Source organism: Lissotriton helveticus, chromosome 9, assembly GCF_964261635.1.
Source record: "Lissotriton helveticus chromosome 9, aLisHel1.1, whole genome shotgun sequence".
NCBI classification, from domain to species: Eukaryota; Metazoa; Chordata; class Amphibia; order Caudata; family Salamandridae; genus Lissotriton; species Lissotriton helveticus.
This window is the reverse complement of record NC_136070.1, coordinates 173,002,049-173,023,545: the sequence shown is the minus strand read 5'-3', so window position 1 is coordinate 173,023,545 and position 21,497 is coordinate 173,002,049. Positions and strand designations below refer to the sequence as shown.

Genomic DNA, 21,497 nt, shown 5'->3' with positions numbered 1-21,497 from the left:
ACCATGCATACTGCCTTTTTACTCAGCGTTGCTGTTGCAGCTCCTTCAATGATACCGATTACACCGGTGCACACTTTGCACCTACATGATCTCCACTAGTTGTCCCATCATTTCCTCAGTACATGGCTCATGCAAATGAGGGAACACCTTGCCCCTGCAGCTGTGCTATTTGACCTTTGTAAGTACATAGACAAACTCTTGGGAAGTACACATAGGACGTGATGCACAATTAGTGCAACCCACCACCCTACATGACACTTGGTGGGGGGGGTCATTGGGTCCTTCCAGATAGTCCCCTTGCTGCACTGCAGGTGGTTATAGTCACACACTGCGCTCACCTGTGGGTGGGGCCGCTTCCTCTTTAAAGTCTGGTTTCAGTGGAAGAGTACATGAAGTTATTTCCCAAATCATGCTGCACTGTCCTCAGCGCGGGCTTGTGTTTATACCTAAAATATGGAAACTTAATTTTTGGTAATATTGTATAGTCCCAGTCTGTGTAGGGCGTACATGACGAGTATATGCCCATTGCAAGCCAGGTCTCTCCACCATATCAGTGTAATACGTCCCCTGAATGTTAGGGATGTTGCATTCATCTGTGCTTCGTAACTAAAACCTGCGGCACACTTACTTCCCGGGTGTCTAACTCTGCCTTCCTTGGCTCAACCTCTCAAATTATGTCCTGGCAGGACGCGGTCAGAGGAGATAGTGAGCCATACAGCCTTACATTATGGAAATGAAACAATCTGCTCGTTATATTCAAATACATATTCTTCAATATAATGTCCTCACTTGATTAAAGGCCACATATGGACGCCTAATAGATCAGACATTATAAGACTTTGCATCTCTATGTTTAAGCGAGATTCATTTGTCAGCACTGCTCATCTACCAATGGAAACCAAAGAGCAAGATCCCTCTATGGTCATCTTCCTTCCAAGGATCTAGTAGGGCTCTTGGGAGGAGAAATTGACCTCATCAGGCCCCTCCGAGGCTGCCACTCTCTGCGAAGTTAGAGACACCTCTAGAGTCTAAATTGCTGTCACCCCAAACATGTTGCCTTTGATTCACCTTGAACATGCATTTGCACAAAATCACAATTCTACACATTCACTTGCACCACTTTACACATGCACCATCACATCAACACACGCAACCAAGGCACATACGACATCCGCACCAATGCACACCTTCTCACCAAAACACAGCAACTCACACCACTACAGCAACTCGAATCACTACAGATGCATTACACCAACATCACATATCCACCAATTAACAAACACCAACACGTCACCAAACCACACCTAAAATACACCCTTTAGGTGCAGATTGCCCTGCTGCTGCAAATGTTTTACCTGTCCTGTGTATGCAAGGAATGTGCACTGCTTCACTTGTTCTTTCTGTGTGTGGAAATGGGCACATGTGCGATGCCTTTGCCACAGGCTCACATGTCCACCGCTCAAATTAACACATATTTTCTCTATAGTAAACCACCACTAATCCTTTTTGGGTTCAGGCGTAGCATGCTACTCGCCGAAAAGCGTTTTAACACCTTGTCTGGGGTGGCGAGTGCCATATAAATACCTCTTATATTACTACGTATGAAAATGAGGAAATCATGATTTAATCTTCCGAGTGAAACATATATCCAGCTTTTTGGCTGGCTACAGTTGTTAGCACAGAGACCATGCCTACTTATTGCCAAACACTGCCAAACCACTAGCTATCTTTCCTCTACTCTCTCTTCCCTCATTACCACACACACACACACACCTAGGGAATAAAATCGGACCGCATAATGCAAACATAATTAAAGCAGACAGGGATCAAATCTGCTCCTACACACAGTCATTAGCACTGTCAAAGAAAACGCAAGTTCATCAATTTGTATAGCGCGTTACTCACCCAGAGGGTCTCAAGGCGCTTGAGGGAGGGGGGGGTGCTTTACTTGTCGAATATCAAAGTTTTAAGTTGCTTTCTGAAGGAGAGGTGGTTCTGTGTAAGGCGGAGGTGGGTGGGGAGAGAATTCCAGGTTTTGGCCGCTAAGTAGGAGAAAGATCTTCCCCCCATGGTGGATCTGTGGATGCGCGGAACTGCGGCGAGGGCTTGATTGGATGATCGTAGTTGGCGGGAGGGGGTGTAGAAGGATAGTCGCGTGTTGAGGCATTCGGGTCCTAGGTCGTAGAGGGCTTTGTGTGCGTGGGTGAGGAGACGGAACGTAATTCTCTTGTTGACAGGGAGCCAGTGGAGGTCTTTCAGGTGGCCGGAAATGTGAGCTTGCCGAGGGATGTCCAATATGAGTCTGGCTGAGGCGTTTTGGATGCGTTGGAGTTTTTTCTGTAGTTTGTCTGTGGTTCCGGCGTAAAGGGTGTTTCCGTAATCCAGTCGACTTGTGACCAGTGCGTGGGTGACCGTCTTTCTTGTTTCGGTGGGGATCCAATGGAAGATTTTTTTTAGCATGCGTAGTATGTTGAAGCATGATGATGAGACGGCGTTGACTTGTCTGGTCATCGAGAGGGTGGAGTCAAGGATGAAGCCCAGGTTACGTGCGTGGTCCGTGGGTATGGGTGCGGTTACCAGGGCCGGTGGCCACCATGAGTCGTCCCAGGCGGAGCGGGATGACCCTAAGATGAGGACTTCCGTTTTGTCCGAGTTTAGCTTTAGACGGCTGTTCTTCATCCACTCGGCTACTTCTTTCATTCCTTTGTGTAGGTTGGTTTTGGCAGAGTTTGGGTCTTTGGTGAGGGAGAGGATCAGCTGGGTGTCGTCTGCGAATGAGATGATGTTGAGGTTGTGTTGTCATGCGATGGATGCGTGGGGACTCATGTATACATTGAAGAGGGTGGGACTGAGTGAGGATCCTTGTGGTACGCCGCAGATGACTTCGGTGGCCTCTGATTTGAAAGGGGGAAGGCGGACTCTCTGGGTTCTTCCGGCGAGGAACGAGATGATCCATTCTAATGCTTTTCCTTGTATTCCGACGTTGCTGAGGCGTTGTGTGAGGGTGCTATGACAGACTGTGTCGAAGCCTGCGGAGAGGTCAAGTAAGATGAGGGCAGCTGTTTCTCCTTTGTCCAGTAGTGTTCGGATATCGTCTGTTGCTGCGATGAGGGCGGTTGCGGTGCTGTCTTTGGCTCGGAAGCCGGATTTCGAAGGGTCAAGGGATTTGTTGTCTTCGAGGAAGGCGGCGAGCTGACTGTTGACGGCCTTCTCGATGACTTTGGCAGGGAATGGGAGGAGCGAGATGGGGCGGTAGTTCTTAAGCTCGGTGGGGTCTGCTGTGGGTTTCTTCAGAAGGGCGCTGAGATCGGCATGTTTCCAGTTTTCCGGGAAGGTAGCAGAGTTGAAGGAACAGTTGATGACATTGCGGAGATGGGGTGCGATGATGGAGTCTGCTTTGTTGAAAATGTGGTGGGGACATGGGTCAGTTGGCGATCCTGAGTGGATGGAGTTCATCAGGCGGATGGTGTCTTCGGTGGTGATTGGGTTCCAGGCGCAAAGGTTGTTAGAGTGTGGTTTTGGTTCGGAGGTGGATGGAGTGGACTGGTTTTCGGACAGGTTTTCAAAGCGGTTATGTATTTCGGCGATTTTGTTGTGGAAGAATGAAGATAGAGAGTCGCAGAGTTCTTGGGAGGGGGAGATGTCGTTGGTGCCGGCGGTGGGGTTAGTAAATTCTTTGACGATGTTGAATAATTCCTTGCTGTTTTGGGCATTGTTGTCAAGTCGATCCTTGATTGCTGATTTCATGGTGGATCGGATTAGTTGGTGGTGTGTAGATGAGGGTGCCTCTGAGTGTGGTTTTGGGGTCAGTGAGGATCTGGAAGTGAAGGTGTTCGGCGGTTGTGAGGTTGCCGTCTGAACTGGTCGTGATGCGGATGGTGTTCTTATGGATGATGGCGATGCCTCCTCCAGTTTGGTTGGTGCGGTCCTTTCGGATGATTTTGTAGCTCTCCGGGATGGCTATGGCGATGTCGGGAGCTGATGATGCGTTCATCCAGGTTTCTGTAAGGAAGGCGACATCTGGTGATGTAGTGTTGAGTAGGTTCCAGAGTTCAATGGCGTGTCTGTGGATCGAGCGGATGTTGAGCAGGATGCACTTTAGTTGGTTAGTGTCGGAGCTCTGTTTGGAGTTTGTGGATTTGGTGTGGGTTCTGATGCAGTCGAACTTGCAGGAGTGGCAGGTGAAGGGTCCATGGGTGTGTCCTGGGGCCGCTTGGTAGCAGGTAGGAGGGTGAGCGGGGTTAAGGGCAGAGAGGGTTGCAGCGTCGTATGTTATGCGAGCGGGGAGGATTTTGCGGGGGCCAGGGGGTCTGGTGCTGGGCGCGGTCCAGGAGCGGACGGGCGTAGACTGGCTTACCTTTGGCGCGCATAGGGCGCGACCGCTGCGCGCAGAGGCATCTGTCATAAGAGGGTAGTGGAGGGGGAGGGGCGTGGGAGGAGCAGCTGGGAGGCGGTAGCGGGGTGGAGGTCCGGGCAGGGAGTCACAACAACAAACAACAAAATGGCTGCAGGCCAATAGCTAAACTGGATTGGGGCACAACCTTAAATAAACGCTATGCACAAATCAAAATACAACCTTAAATTAACGCTATGCACAAATGAAATTATTCAGCTTAAGGCAGCTAAGCACAATACAATGCTACTGGATGCGCGCTTTCGAAATATAGCGCTACTATAAATATTTAAAGAGAACAGCAGACAGGCAATAATGCGCGTTTTACAAATATAGCGCTACGATAAAAGAATTAATAGCAAACAGTCAACAATGGGAGTAGGAGCAATGCGACTGAGGCAATCTGGCAGTGTAAAGCGCTACGATACCACAGCAGTGCGGGGAGCTGCGTGGGGTGCGACCGCTTCTGAAGGTTTCAGGACGGTCACAGCGTAAACGCAAAGCCTTCCTGGTAGCCATCACCCTACCCCGAAAGAGAATAGGCCATCAACCAACCTCCTGGCACTGTCCAACTATGCCAAAATAACAGCAAACAAACTCTCCACAGAAGAACATAAATTAATTAAACACATGATTCACACAACACATTTGAGCTTTCACTCCCGACTTCATTACAGCCACAACTCTTTTAGTAACTGTGCAAAACAAACTGCTTGACATTAAACTAAAGGTCTGTCACCTTTAAAGGACGATAGAGAGCCTGTAGCCTAAACTCATCGCTCTTCTACAAGCACTTCTCACCTTACCATGCTCCCCTTTGCATTTGACATCTCTACTCCTGAAGGACCTAATTCCAACCAGATTGCTTTGGAGCAATCCTCTATGCACATTACCTCGAACACACCCAAGTAGTCACTGATCTCTCAACACATCCTATTACCTCACTTTCCAGAGCCAGTCACTGGCACTAAACTTTATATCAGCTCTCGTGCAAGACTTTTGCGATACTACTGCACTAGCAGATACGTGGTTCTGCTCATCCACCGTACGACGACTTGATTTTATCCTGCAACTAAGATACAAAATTCTCCAGCTCAATGGAACAGAAAAACACGGATCACTTCTTTATTCTATTTAAAATCCTGCACTTAATGCCAGAGTTGGACCGGCCTGTCGGGCACTCTGGCACTGTCAGATGGGCCAACTTGAAAAAGGCAGGGTGTATAGTGATTTTTGTGGTCCCAAGGGGAGTGAGGGGATCAAAGAAAAACTGTCTCTTTCAACTCGCTCATCCGCCAGTGGCAGACAAGTTGGCCCAACACTGATTAATAGGCCCTCCCTTGTGCTAAGCCGGAGGCAGAAATTGTAAAATCTAGATACCTCCAATACATGTCCAGCAAGCACTGCCAAATCCAACAAGTCTAGCTTTAACGTGCCATGCATACAAACACACACATGGACAGATCATTTGTACCATGTGGCTGTGCAACCTACCTCTGATTTCTTCTAATGTCTTAGCCATGTATTTTTATTTCCTAGGCCAGTAGAGTTGGTGCCATCATGCACTACAAGCTTAGAAACACAAGAGGCAGGTTTCACAGAAGCACAGCACAAATAGTAGGTATGTATTTGGGCCAGCCTGTGTTTACGTGTGCTAGCCAGTTGTACTGTCTTTGCCGATACTGGTAATTATTCTGCCTCATATGGAAACAGATTAGCAACAGGCCACTGTAAGCAACCCTAAAATCAAAAGCATTAATGGTAAAGTTACATTGACTGTATATAATCTGAAAAGAAATTACACTGTAAACCTGAAAATAAAAATATAACTCCATTTCGTAGGTATGCTGATCGGGCAATTTTCAGGATTCCACGTGTGTTCACCAAACAACCATATCATTGACGATCAAACATTTTGAACCAAGATGTTAAGTAATACATTCAGTGTGAAAGGGGATATGCTAAGAGTGCAGATAAGATATTGGCAGAATGAAAATGCACATACCCTTTGATAAGTGTCTCAACTGCTTGAATCCAGCCATATACACACAGATGAAAGGTTTCATTATCACTTCTGGTGCCAAAATGAACTGCTGACAGGTAACATTACCCACTTTCTCTCCACCTCCTCAATACTATGATTGCATTTGCTTTCTAAATATTGGTTCTGTCTTATAGATTGAAATGATGGTCCAGTAGCAGGGGAAATAAAGTTATCCAGCTCACCAGCCCCCGCTGGGAAAACAACTAAGTACTGAGCAGTGGTGCTCTAGTGTTTCAGAGTATCTGTGCAATGGCAGCTAAGAGAAAACATGTCCAATATCTGAAGCGATTGTGCATATTGGCAGTTTTATTTACATTGTATATATAAAGTCATAGAACACAGGAATAAGTGGCCTACTACCTTAAATGCTCCATATCTACAATAGTAATTAAAACCAAAGGAGGGCAGGGAAAGAGGGTTCTTACTCATGAGGTTTTTAACACCGCAAGCACAACTCAACCCCTGCATGAGATTGTATACTCAAATAATGGTAGAAGCTAGGCAATCCAGACACTCATTCTTTCCACTGATCCGCTTGGGCTTGCACCAGCAGAAAACAAAAAACCTAATATTTTAGCGCTGGTGGAAGGTATTTTCTTCACAAACTCAATCTTCCGGCTCAGCAGCTGCACAGTAACATTAAGAATCAACACTGTGTGAAACGTATGTACCATGTTATGCCACTAAATTGCTTAATCAAAAAATATGTATGGTCATCGTCTGCAAACAAGAAGTACACACAACTTTTTCAAAAACATGGACCTCAGACCAGAGGTGCTCTGCCCAATTGTCAGAGAACGAACCTGTGCCTCTGTGGTCATTTGAAAATTTGAATTGCATTCACTCCACCCAAATTCATGATAATTCTTAGTCAAGACCCAATGTCCATTTAAATCCCTTTTACGTTTCTCACGTTAATCATTATGTTTCCACTGAACATCCTTGGCTGACTTAATGGAAGAGAAAATAATTCACTTTTGTAACAACAAAGCTTCATATCATACTATTCCTCCGATTCTACAATAACAAAATCTCGTGTCGTATCAAACATGGAATTATTTTACAGTCATGAATTCGCCTTTTACCATTACACCTTTAGATGTGCTAAAATATTTAAAATAATAATGGGCATGTAATGCTGCAGGTAAGTAGATTTATAAACATTCTTCCAATCCCTTTACCAAAAGCATAAAAAGGAGGAATGCTAAATTTATCTTAAAAACTGGAAGAAATTTGAAAATTAAGGAACATTTTCGAGGCTATCACTTACAACTTCTTTAATGTTTTAAATTCTGACATTATAAATGAAAAAAGAAAATAAGGATCCTGTGCACATCTAAAGATAATAAGGTCCCTCAAACGCACTGACGGACATAACTTAATTTGGCACTTCAACCCTCCTGCTCACTTACAATGCCACTCAAATCTTTGTAAAAAAGACATTTAAAAAATGTACCATCATATAAAGTATTAGAGATAAATATGGCATTATGTACACTAAAACTATGTATTTTTTTTTATACACAAGATACATTTTGCTGCCTCCGGCTTCATGTGTACTAAAACAAAAACAGGTAATGTACTGAAAAAACAGAGCATATGTTGCCTAAACTTTAGAACTACCATGGTTGGGGGAAAATGACTGTTGGAGAACTTTAACAAAAACGTTTATTCATTTTGAATGACACCAATTGTTACTCATTTGCACACTTGTATTCATATCTCAGGAGAAAAAAAATAGGCATACAATTCATACTTGAAGAGGTTTTTATAAGACCGTGATAATCACTGAAGTCGGTGATAACTCTTACAAAGTTCATGGTCCCTGATGTCTCCCCAGCCTCCATTTTTCACATGGGGGGAGTATGCAGCCACTGAAAACCGCTTACTGATGCTCAGGCTTTCAGGAAACAAGTACTGATGGTTGCTATTTAACAGTGACTCTATTTTGGCACTTTCTGTAGATGGCTTGCAGGCCTTCTTGTGGTGCATTCCACAGTCACCTGCATGATAAACTCTAGGAACCTCAGGGACCAGGACTTTCCAAAACTTTGGAAGACAAGTGACAGTCAAATACTGAAGTGTCCAATCCCAGTTGTAGTCATCATATGTGCAGAAAGCAGCAGTGCATCGGATAAGCTTTTGATAAACATCTCTGTTAAACACCATGCCCATATTATGGTCAGTAGATCTCCAGGTCCTCACTTCCAACTTCTCAGCTTTATCAGAGAAATCCTGGACACGAGTGTAGGCACCTAGGGATAGCACATCACAGTCAGGACACTCTTCAATTTTCTTGTTCCACATTTTTTTAAGGACATGATAAAAGTCAGGAGACATATAGTGATCCTCTTCAATCAGCAACACGAGCCCTTCATAATCTTTTAGCACCTTTATCCTCTCCCACACAAAATGTAGCTTCCACCACCAGTGATGCTTTGTTTGGGAAAATTTGGCTTCCCTGTAATGCCCGAATGAGTCTGGGAAGGCTGCATTGTTACACTTCAGCTTCTCAGCTTCTCTCTTATCAATATCCCTAGGACAGTCTTTGGGATCATTTCCTGGGAACTCATTGGGGTACAGTTGGATACTGAAAGGAAAAAATATTTGAATGACCTGGCAGAAATCCACAGCTGCGATGATCTGGTTGATATCAGCAGACCAAAAGTCATGACTGAAAATAAGTAACACATTTTCAATACCTTTGGACTGTCTGAGTGATTCAATAAGCAATTTAAGGTAGTCTGGCCGGTTATGTACCTGGACGACCACCACTACATCCCCCTGAGGACGGTTCGGAATCTTGTCTATGTTTTTAATCATCTGGTCAAAGTTCAGCTGGAATGCAATGTTAATGTAAACTGATGTTTCATTGTCCACTTCTTGCTTGTGAGCTGGCTGAGATTCAGAAATTTTCCTGACCGCATGTTGCTGCTCCTTACCACCATCATCCTCCTGCTTGTGGGCTGGCTGAGATTCATTGGAGATCTTTCTGATCCCTGGTTGTTGTTGCTCTTTCCCTGCTTTCCCAGTCCCTGGGTTCTGAATGAAAGCCTCATTTTTCCTTTGCCTCCCGCTGCTCCAGAACGCAAAGCCACAGGCGATCACCACCAGGGTCAGGATGAACACTTTCCTCTTGTAGATGCGAAACCTCATGGTATAGGTTACAGGACAAGTAAAAATCACACTGGGGAGCAGCAAAAAAATAAAAAGGAATCTGGTCTGCTGGGGTCAAAGCATGAAGGTGATAAAGGCAACGAGGACCACCAAAGCTAGCTCATGCCTGCATGAATGTGCGTACAATCTTTGGGTACAAAATCATAAGGAATTTATGGGAGGACAGTAAACATGTTTAATCCTTAGATTAGCTAGTATGGTTCGATCTGCAAAACATCTATTTTCAGTGACAAGTCAGTGAAAGGTAGACATATCTGATGTCCGGCAGATATTTGCCTTTTGAAGTAGGCAAGGTGAGCATAGTAGAACCGCTCAAAAAGAACAGACCGGGATAAGCAAGATCAAGCAGATGTTTTGACCACCAACTACGTACTTGCCTCAAGGAGTAAGAAAGGAGAGTTTAATCCTACCACAAATAAGAATAGAGGGAAGTTTATGACCAAAGTCACTATTGGCAGCCGGTACCCCCAAGAGAGGGAGGGTGTTAAAGTGCGCTCAATAGAAAGACCAAGATAGGACTGAATTTAAATGGGGAATGGTTTAGACAGGAGCAGATTCTGGGACCTTCAATGAAGGTTAAGGGATTGGATTCCTTACGTTCTGCATAAAGGCAAGAGGAGTCACCTCAAAATCAAGGGCAATTAGGTAGGTTGAAAACCTTTGACATTTAGATTTGGGGCAGGCACGGCAAAACGGCTCAAGGGGTAGGAGGAGGGAATATCAATTCAGTATGTGAGAGCCGAGTAGGAGAAATACTATGGTTAGAGGTTAGGCTATACAACTGCACGCAGTTGGGTTTATCAAACATGTACGCTAAAGACAGGAGGTCATTGTATAAGCAAGGAGAAGATTAACAAACCACGAGTATAGAACAGCGAGGTAGAAGAGAGAAGACAAGAAATGTGCAGATCATCAGGGCATGTGATATCCCATACAAGGCAGAAGACCCGGCAGGCCCCCTCAGCTGGTCAGGGAGGGAAGCTTTTCTACCAGCGATAGGAGCAAGCAGGTCTTTAACAGATTGGAGTAGGCAGATCTTGCATGCGACTTGGAAAGATGGTTGGAGCAATCAGGTCCCACGCTGTTAAGAAGAGCTTGCATGCCCCGCAATGGGAGGACTGGTAATATAGTTTTCCAGTGATAGTATAGACTCTTCAAGTTGTTCCTGTATCCCATCAATTAGCCATAGAACGGCCCGATTTCTGCGCAAACTGTTCAGTTTTTTCCCGGAAGAGAGTAGCTCCTAGGAGAGAGAAGAGGTCATGAGTAAATTGAAAACAGTACGCAAACACTCATAGTTGCCAAGTTTACATTTGATAATGCGACACATATCTATGCAATGAGTATGCTTGGGTGTAATTTTCATGCCTTGTGTGCGATACTTTATGATGAGTAGATCAAATCAGCTATTTTCATACAATGATTAAAATATCACAAATGATGTGTTTGGTACATGGCAAATGTCTAGAAACCACTTTAAAATAAGCCTGGACACAAAGGAGTCCAGGATAAAAAGCCTAAGTATCGGTCACACAAGACAAGGGGCCACTCATCAGTCCTCTCATCGTGGGCTTGAGCCCCACCCCCCTACCCACAGTTGGGGTCTGTATTAAATAAAACGTGATAATCTTTAGACAAAAGGGATTTTACACTTTACAAATTATTCTCTTTAGATCGATATATAAGATGTAGGTCCGGAAAACATCAATGTATCATTATCGTAAATACTACACTTGTAATTTAGCAAAATTTAAGTTAACCTCATTCGAACCAACCAATGACAGAGTCATTTGGCAAACCATTATGAATTTTACTCCTATTGACATAGGATGGAAGAAAGGCAGAGTAGGTCCTGGCAGAACTTAAAAGTTGCCCTCTCTTTATTATGGAACGTTACTAGCTGTGGGGGGGGGGGGGGGGGGGTCACATTTCTTAGTATCCTTAGCTTGACTGCATAACATCATATCATCTCTCATAAGGACCACTGCAACCACCAACTGTATTTTGTAGCTGGCTGTACAGCAATTCTTGAAGGAATATGTACTCATATGCTGAGTAGGAAGGGCACATACAGGAAGGAAGAATAGTTCAAAATCATTATGCTTTGTTTGGTCTAGTGCCAAAGCATAGCTGCTATGTGCTCTCATAATACATGTTTTAACAAACAACAGGAGACACCTGTAACCCCAGTTGAGAACAGAGGGAGTACAACAGTAAAACATTTATTTGATCCAGACCTCAACTGAGATCAACAAATACAGAATTAAAATAATTTTAGACACATAAAAATGATTAGATAAAAGATTTTTTCTTTTTAGGCTCACTACAAGTTGGTACAGTAGCAATATTCTACCACCTACTCAGACAGCATTCGATAGGATTAGATGAAATCTTCGGTTTTGTGCTTATAACTTAAAACAGCTTCAAAAAGCTTTTTAAAAACTTAAACAGATGACAAATTCATTAACAGGAGAATTACACAATTTGATTAGGTCTTGGGCAGAGACTGCGTTATACTTTAATTGAATTGGGGTTATATAACGTTGACGAGCCGCAACTATGCTCACATTAGGACATATTAATAAAACGTGGAGAAAATCTTGTTGGCCACCTTCGCATAATTCGCATAAACCTTTGGGATTATTAGTACCATCCCAATTAGCTAAAAAAGTGGCTAATGGGAGTATACCCAAGCGTAAGAGTAGAATACAATGCCTTACTCCATGCTTTAATTGAACTCGCAAATAGAGAGCATAGGTTTTAAATTCTATTTGTTCTGCAAACGGTTTATAGAGCTACAATTGACTGCAGTGTTCTTTATCAGATTCAAAGCTGATTCTAGGGGCCAAATGTTTTAAAAACAATTTCAGGTGTGCTGGGGACCACTGCTGTGACCGTGCATTGAGAGACCTCAAAGGCTTTCACCATATTCCTATTAAAAGCATACCCAGTCGCTTCCTCTCTGAAAGTCTCCAATTTTAGCAAATGTCTTAAGGTGCCTGGGGCTGCATGTAATAAATTGTACGCCCACCTAATAATATTTGAAATTACTCTGGTTGAGATGCCAGTTACCGAAAGCTCAAGACGTAGGGCTTGAATGGCACCGACTGAGCCACTTTTCTCAACTTTCGGAGTATGGTCCCTTCCTTTACTTCTATAGATTGCCATGTTTTAATTTGTGAATATTCCATGGCACATGATAAAATCGGAGGGATTTTCATACCGTAGACTTCCAGCATTGGTGTAAAGTGTCTATTTCCCGTGGAGTGGTACAATCTCTGTAAAGCCTCAACGTGGGAATCTGCCTTCCGGTACAGGTGGCAGAGGTGGGCTGTATCTAACAGATTGGAAGTAAAAATACGACCCGAGTACACATACTCTCTTACAGTCTCTATTGGTTCATCTCCTAAAGACCAGATATAAGGTAAAGGCTTCCTTCTGCCACTGAAAGGGATTGCTTTTGTTTTTATTAATATTTGGTGTCAGGAAATTTTTTATTGCATACAGATTTAATTCATTCTAAGATCTTTGTAAACCTATCGGGGTCTGGTCAAGTATAACAATATCATCTGCATACATTAAACAAGGTATATCGACTTGAGCTAATTTTGGAGGGAAATTCTTACTTTGAGAGAGACGCCCTGGGAGATCGCTAATATAGATGTAAGCGCCATGAAAGAACGTAGAGAAAGGATTTTTCAACCTCCGAGAAAATTAAATACAGAGATGCAGTAAAAGAATATAAGGCTGAAATTAGATCTGCCCAATCTGACTATTATGCTAATAAAATTGCCGGCTGCCAACTCTCCGCGCAAAATTTTAAAATTACCAATTTTGCAACCTCCTGAGCCTTCCTTACCCCCTGAAAACTCCCTAGAGCGCTGCAATGAATTGGCTCTCTTTTTTCATAAGAAAATTCAAGATATTTACTCATCCTTTCCCCCCCTTCCTGTCTCGGGTGGCATGGTAAATTTACAATCAACCAGAGACTGACCCCCCCCCCCCCCTCCCATGTCCTGAAGCAGGTGTTTGACTCAGTCGCCCCTGCTATTCTTGAGCTAGTTAATAGCTCTTTTTCCTCTGGGATTGTTCCTTCCCTCTGGAAACGGGCTAGAGTTAGAGCCCTTTTGAAGAGATCTACCTTGGACCCCGAAGTTCTTGCTAATTATCGACCAATTTCATTACTTCCTGGGATTGCCAAAATGTGCGAAAAGCACGTTAATTCTGTTCTTTCTGCTTTTTTGGAAGAAAATCACTGCCTTCCTTCCTCTCAAATGGGCTTCAGGCCCCAGCAGGGCACGGAAACTGCCTTTCTGGCATTATTTTGCTTGACCTTAGCGCAGCCTTCGACACGGTTAACCATCAACTTCTGCTAGCTAGACTCAGAGACAGTGGGGTGACTGGTATGCTACTCAACTGGCTTGAGTCCTTTCTCTCAGATCGCTTTTTTTCGGTGTTTGAGAACACGGCCGTCTCTAATTGGATGCCATTGCAGTGTGGGGTGCCTCAGGGCTCCTCTCTGAGCACCACACTTTTTAATGTCTACATGTGTCCGTTGGCAAAGATTGTCGAGACGTACAATGTCAAGATTGTTATGTACGCTGACAACACTCAGCTTATCGTGTCTCTTAACCTGTTAGACAATAATAAGTCCATTTTGGCGAACTGTTTGGAAAAAGTTTCAGCATGGGTGGACTCTTCCTTCCTAAAGCTGAACGCTACTAAAACAGAATTGATGTTTCTGGGAAAGACTACCAATCAGGAGGTCGGCACTTTCTGGCCCAAATGCATGGGAGACATGCCTGCCCCTAGAGACCAAGTTAAAAGTCTTGGTGTATGGCTGGACCATAATCTGAATTTTAATACGCAGGCCTCCAGGGTAGCAAGTACCTGCTACTGCATTCTTAAAATGATCAGGAGGATTCTGCCTCTTTTGCCTTTTAATGCTAGGAAGCTGGTGGTACAGGCACTGATCTTATCTAGGCTTGATTATGCCAGTGTGCTTTATTTGGGCTCCCCTTGTTCAACGATAAAAAAAACCGCCAAACTGTTCACAATTGCGCGGCGCGACTTCTCATGCAGGCGCCCAACAGGGAATCCGCTAAACCGCACATTAAGGCACTTCACTGGTTGCCAGTTAATAAAAGATTTCAATTCAAGGCCTTGTGTATTGCCCACAAATCACTGGCGGCTAGTACTCCCCCGATTCTTCATTCAATCATCTCTTTGTATGTCCCTAGAAGATCCCTCCGCTCTGATGTGAAACATCTTGCCATTGACCCCAAATTTAATTGAACCCCGAGCGGGGACCGTCTTTTTTCGGTCATTACGGCAAAAAGCTGGAATCAGCTCCCTGATAACATCCGCCTTGAAGTTAATCATCTTCTTTTTCGCAAGCATCTTAAAACCCTTCTGTTTTCCTGAGCCCCTCTAGTCATGCAGTTCTGGGCATTGTCTCTAGTGCTGGGAGGCCTTTGGTAGCCATGCGCTTTATAAATGCGTTATTCATTCATTATTCAAAATAATTGGGGAGCTAATAAGCATCCCTGTTTTAGCCCATTCCGTAAAGGGAAGGGTTTGGTTAGGCCTTTTTCTCCCCCCATTTGGACTCTGCGCCATGTTGACGTATGAAGGGAGATTATTATTGTTAAAAGATCTTTGGGAATTACCATTTCAGCCAATTTTCTCCATAGAGTCAATCTATCTACACTATCGTACGCCGTCGAAAAATCAATAAAAGCACAATATAAAATGTGGTCCTTTAACTTCACAAACTTATCAAGCACTTTTTGGAGCACAGCAATGTTGTCCAAAGTAGAATGCTTTGGGCGAGACCCAGCCTGATAAATGGGAATAACTTTTCTAGAAAAAGCCCAGTCTTTTAAGTGTTCCAAAACACAAGCAGCAAAGATCTTGCCGGAGGCGTCGAGGAGAGCTATTTGTCTAGTTTGCGGGATTCGTTCTTATGCCTTTTTTTAAAAGGGGAACCACCACACTCCCTCACCAAGAATCTGGAATTTCTCAATTTTTCCAGCTATGTTGGAAGAGAGGGGCTAAGAATTTTCCCCAGGCGTTTTTTTGTAAGACTTTGATAGGTATCTTGTCTGGGCCCATCGCTGCTGAAGACCTGGCAGAGGAAACCAGAAGGGAGATCTGGACGGCTGATATTTCCATTGGTTTCTGTTCGGGTAGTTTCTTCAGTACCTGATTCAGTCCAGGGGAAGAAGGGTCATGATGGTTAGATTTATAGAGCCGTAGAATATACTTTTCCCAATCATATGATGATACAGGAGTCGCTTGAGCAGATTTACGTATCCCCATCTGCGCAGAGATTATTTTCCAGAATAATTTATTATTGTTGTGTTTTCCTGCTAGTTGAATATCAACCCAGACACGATCTCTTTGAGCTTGCCTTTCTTTCTCCTTTGTCCGTTGGTGGAGTTTTTTCAGTTTCCTTATTTCTCCTCGTCTTAGCACACAGAAAGAGCGAAATTGCATTCTAGTCAATTTATTTAATTGTCGAGAATTATTCTCCAAAGGTTTTCCCATATGGCATGTTTTAACACGTTCTCGTCTCGAGGTACTTCCTTGAAGAGAGACGACTACCGACTGTAAGGTTGCCTCAAATCTATTTTATTGGATTACCAGTATTTCTCACTAATTTTAGCGTATCATGAGAAATCATAGGATTTAACTTGCTAATTGCTTTAGAATTCCAATAGATCCTTCCTGATCTACAGCTGCCTGGCCTTCGAGGGAGTACAAGATCATACAACGTCTCAGTGGGAGTCAATGAGAAAGTACAATTTACTAAGTAATTACACAAAACACGCAGTCCCACTTTTTAGTTTCAACATAATTGTATTAAAAAATAAGAGCGGCACAGATATATACTTTACAAGGAATTAAAAGCAGCAACCATAATTTTTATATTGTGTACTAGGTGCTGAGTGATCACATTGTGCTCGTGAAAAAAAGTGTTTTAAACAGTGCAAGTGGAACATGTAAAAAATAGAAATCAGCATTTTCTTTGGGAAATATTTTAAAAGAGCATTATGCATGAAACTTACTGTATAATACTAACAATGAAAAAATCATGACAATTAACAGTCCCAATTAGGCTGATAAAAGTTGACGAAAGGGGTCCACAAGTTGTCCATCAGGTGCTCCTAATTCATTCAGGACACGCTGCGAGTGAATAGTCGCATGACGAATACTCTGTTTCCTGATCGGTTGGCATTCCTTTAAAACCCTAAACTTTACTATATATCCTCCCTGGTGACCAGCGGTACTGGCCTAGCTCTTGACAAATAAGCTTCTGCAGTTTCTTCAACGTGTTTTGGATTCTCTTCAGACACCAATCTCCTTTGTGCTCCCTAGTCCTGATGATAAACTCATGTCATACTGTAAAGTTCCTAGGGCAACTTCAACACGTTTAAAAATACATAATGAGATTATATTCAAGAGAAGAGACCATCACTCAATTTTAGAAAAATACAAATATATATTTTATTAAATACTCTTCAGTAATTATGCAATATTTTTAATTTTTATGACAGAGAAACCACCATTTCAATCTACATACACACTACATTCATCCATTTACCCATACATACAATTCACATACATGATTGGCTGCTTTTAAGTGATCTGTACATCTGATATGCCATAATTGCAAACAGACAACAAATACAGTGTTCCAGTTATAACATGAGTGCACTATTTATGTATCCAGCAAGAGATGCACCAATGAGAGATGTGGCAATTGTTCGTCTTTCTACATGCGTTTTGGCAGAAATCTGCCTTCTTCAGCAATGCCACTTCCAAAATTATTTCTCAAGTAGTGCTGGTCACAAAAAGTACAGAGGCAATCAATTCATTCGAGATTTCCCTTGTTAAAATAAGGTAGGATCTGATATATAATATGTCCATAGAGCTCCAGAAATGCTCCTAGTTCGTGACAAGGCAGAGTTTTATTAAGGAACTCTTTATTCGGACTGGTGCTAATTGGACAGTGTTTTCCAAGAAATGACGAGCTGGGTGTCCATGTCTTAAGAACGCGCTCTACATGGTGGATGATGGACCTCCAGGAAGAATCGCAGTGACAGCAGCTCGTGCTGCTACAGTGCTTCTAGGGATCCTTGTTGAGCCCAAATGCCGAGAAAAACCTCATGTCATGAAGGTCAAAACACTGTCGACTTGTACCAGCCTAATTGGGCATGTTATTATGTCATGCTTTTTTCGTTGTTAGTATTATAGAGTAAATGTTCGTTCATATTACTCTTTTCCCATGGTACGTAATTTAAAAAGCATGGTTGATGCTGCTTTTTATTCCTTGTAAAGTATATATGTATGCCTCTTTTTTGTGAATACAATTATGATGAAACAAAAAAGTAGGACTGTGGGTTTTGTGTAATTCATTTACTTTCTAAATTGTACTTTCTCATTGACTCATACTACGTGTGACACAAGTGAGTCATAATTTCTGTATTAACACTTTGTATTCTGGAACACATCGTTTCCCCTCTTCTCATTCAAATTACCAGTGCAGTTATGCAAAGTGATTCTAGCTGAAAAGGAAAATCTGCCCATCACACATCTAGACTGGGAGCATGAAAAAGTGTTCAACCGTTTCATGACAAAAAAATGAAACTGTTCTTGAATGCAGGCTATGAACATACTATCTGAAAAAGAAACCCGACACTAAAATAAAATGTTCAGATGACATTTGTATGGGTAATCTTTGAATAGAAAATAAAAAGCCAGACCAGAACAAGTATAGATTTTGTTTTCTTGTAGGAAATAAAATATTTGCAATTTTTCACACTTCATGAACCCTTCATGGACATTCTACAGTCCAAGTACAAAATTATAGCTTGGGCAGGACGACTATATGAAGAACATGCGTATAGAGAAATCAGGGTGCTCTTAAATGGTCTGTAAAAACTACCTTGTTTGGTCTCTGATGCTCAAAAAATTTTGACTTGGATTGACTAATCCGTTAAACCTATAGCATTCGTCCACTCAAATGTTATCTCAGTGTAAAGAACTCATGCATGTATGTATGTATGTATGTGCGCTGTATACATACCATTAACAAACTAAAAGCGAGATGCGTTCGTTTGAGATTATATTTTTATAGATTACACACTGGTTAAATAAACATTCAAATTTACTTTGAAACGTACCACAAAGAAAAAGATGTGTTGTCTTAAATGGGCAGTTATGTTATACCTTCCTAATCAGAACCAAACTGTAAGTAGAGGAGGATGGAAATACAGTACTTTAACTCTGGCCACCAAGAAGGAATGTGCATGAAAAAGTTACGTTTTTTACGACTCGCACGGCTACAATTTCACTGGCATGCCACAATCCACACATTACACTCGCCTGTCCCGTGGTATTTCTACATTTTACTTTGGTGTACCTATTATTATTATTACTTGTATTTCAAGTTCTGGACAGTTGCGTGTGGCTTCGCAGGTCGAAGTTCAATGCGTGGGCTTTAGCGTTAAGGCACTCAAAGCTTCTGTGTTCATACTTGGTCAGCATTCTTCTGTACATCAAGCCAAGATTACTTGCTCAATCGTTTAGATTACCGAAAACCCTTGCTGTGAGTACAAACGTATTGAACCAAGAGAATTTCCGGGAGGGGGGGGGGGGTTCGGTAGCCCGGCATCTTCCCCTCCAAACCAGCCCCACTGGTTTATTTATAATCCAAATCCATAAATCCATCAGAATGGGATACAGACTTAAAATTATCTCATTTGGGATATCCCAACGTGATGCACAGACGTTTGTGTTGCCCCTTCCCCCCCAAATACACCTTTATTAAATTTCAATCCAAATGTACAGACAGTCAACACGTTACAAGTGACACACCGTGTCCGTCAGGGCGTATAGTTCTTTCATCATCTGTCTTTTAAGTTTCTTGTCCCGACGATTTTATATACATAAAAATATACAATGTTAAAGTTGCCCCATTTCGGTATCTGAAACAATACTGTATTGCATCGTCAAGAGATCTTAACTATGCCAGCCTATTTCTCTGTACTTTTTAGTATGTCCTTCCAGCCCTATATGAACCCTGTCTGTACATGATTGTAACTTTCTATACGATGTATAGAATGCACTTGTTATCTGTGGGTGGCACGATTAAACAGACATGTAAATCGTCGTACTTCCCCTGGCACGCTCAGAATATCTGTTGTCACTAGGTGCCTCGCGATTGCACCTCAATACTTTAACTACTTAAAGAACAACCATGGCGTGTTACAGAAGTGGACTAAAAAACATTCAATGAACTAGACTGTGGAAAAATAGGGCTGCCTGTTTAGTGCTACGTCTATCACAGCAGGACTTCCTTCCGACTGCAGGCGGACAACACCAATCATAATAGTTCCACAGAACATACGAACAGTAAAAATACGATTCTGACTACTGAACACATTCTAACATATTTTACTCTCGCACTGGTAAGGTCTCGTGTGCCATAAAATGACAAAAACATACTGCTGCGTATTCGCGCCGCTGCTTAGGTACATTACACCCGGGGCCGTGGGGAAAGTTAAGGTTACTAAAAGATTAAGCCTGAGCCAGAATAAATCACGAAGCAAGCAGTGCTTTAAATGGGCCGGTACTGCCCGGCACTTTTCAAGACTGACGTAATACATTTAGTTGGAGAGTACCGGCACTTCTCAGAAACATGCAAGTTCTATTTTTCCATTTCAAGCACTAGAAGCAAGGGAGTGGGGCATTAACAGTGTCACAGTGAGAGCCCACATAGCAACTTAGATTTCTCCATGCACGCTGGTGGGCAGGAAGCTTGGTAGTTCAGTATTTGACCACCACCCAATAGCTACTTCTCGACTCAGCGAGTCCGTTAACCAGCCTCTCGGGGGTCCTGTGGATGAAGGCGTAGTTGTTCTTAAGGTGCCACATATGCTCGACACGGATCCGGCCCAAACATCTGTGATGGGGTATCGCACGTGACTCCCTGCAGTTCGCACCCTGGGTTTGCAATATCTGCATCTAGGGTGGAAGTTCAGTGCAAGTATACAGCCCAGTCAAGGCAGCAGAGAGACGAATGGGTCCTGCCCAGCCGCAGAGAGGCTGGTGTAACCAAGACTAGTCTATCTCTCCTTAATCCTGGCTCTGTCTAGGAACCTGTCACGGGAGCCAAAAAGAGTCCTGAGATGAGGGGCTGCTCTCTAAAACATTACAAAGCCCACCAGTGGTGACAGTTACGCGTGTAGTGCGGTTATGTTATAGTGTGGTGATAAAGGACTAAAATGCGGCAGTCTAACCCACGATTAGTGGCACTTACCAGGGCAACGTGCTACTGACGGATACCTGGACACGGCCTTACCAGGCTGTCAGTTCCACTTTCCGGGTCCACCTGCGGAGAGCAGCTGCCCCCTACACCTGGAACTGCTGCCACTTCGTCTGTGACAGCAGCCAATGACGTGTCTGACGCTGCCGTATCGGCGTCTAGCGTGAACTGGCGCTTCCGGTTAACGCACGGGCGAAGATGAGCACCATCTTGTGTGTGGCAGACGTGCTTCTTGCGTGCCTTTACACTCTGCTATTCGACTGAGCATGTTGACTTGCAGAAGGATTACTCACCTACAAAATACTGAATAAATGCAGTTTTTACAGGTCAATGCGTTTTGCAGTGAGGTTGCTTATTTGCATTAAAAAGATATAGTCCGTTAACGGTGAATATTTGCCAAAGTTGTAGGCAAAGGTACCAAACACCTTTTACTTACGTGAGTAAAATCACCCTGTTAAATTTCAATCTCGAAGTTTAATCATTGCCACACAGTGTTAAACTCGGTGAACTACACGGAATTTTCAGACTAAGTCCGTTTCAGACCTACAGTT

The 21,497-nt window shown here is 43.1% G+C and overlaps 1 protein-coding gene across 1 annotated transcript; it reads right to left on the bottom strand.

Annotated features, from left to right (window-relative positions):
* Positions 1-8,087: 8,087 nt before the first annotated feature.
* On the bottom strand, positions 8,088-21,088 carry MGAT2 (alpha-1,6-mannosyl-glycoprotein 2-beta-N-acetylglucosaminyltransferase). Its single transcript, XM_078659702.1, has 2 exons — positions 20,941-21,088; positions 8,088-10,857 (listed from the first exon to the last, which is right to left on the bottom strand). The coding sequence occupies exon 2, from the start codon at positions 9,591-9,593 to the stop codon at positions 8,223-8,225; it is 1,371 nt and encodes a 456-aa protein (XP_078515828.1). The 5' UTR covers positions 9,594-10,857; positions 20,941-21,088; the 3' UTR covers positions 8,088-8,222.
* Positions 21,089-21,497: the final 409 nt, after the last annotated feature.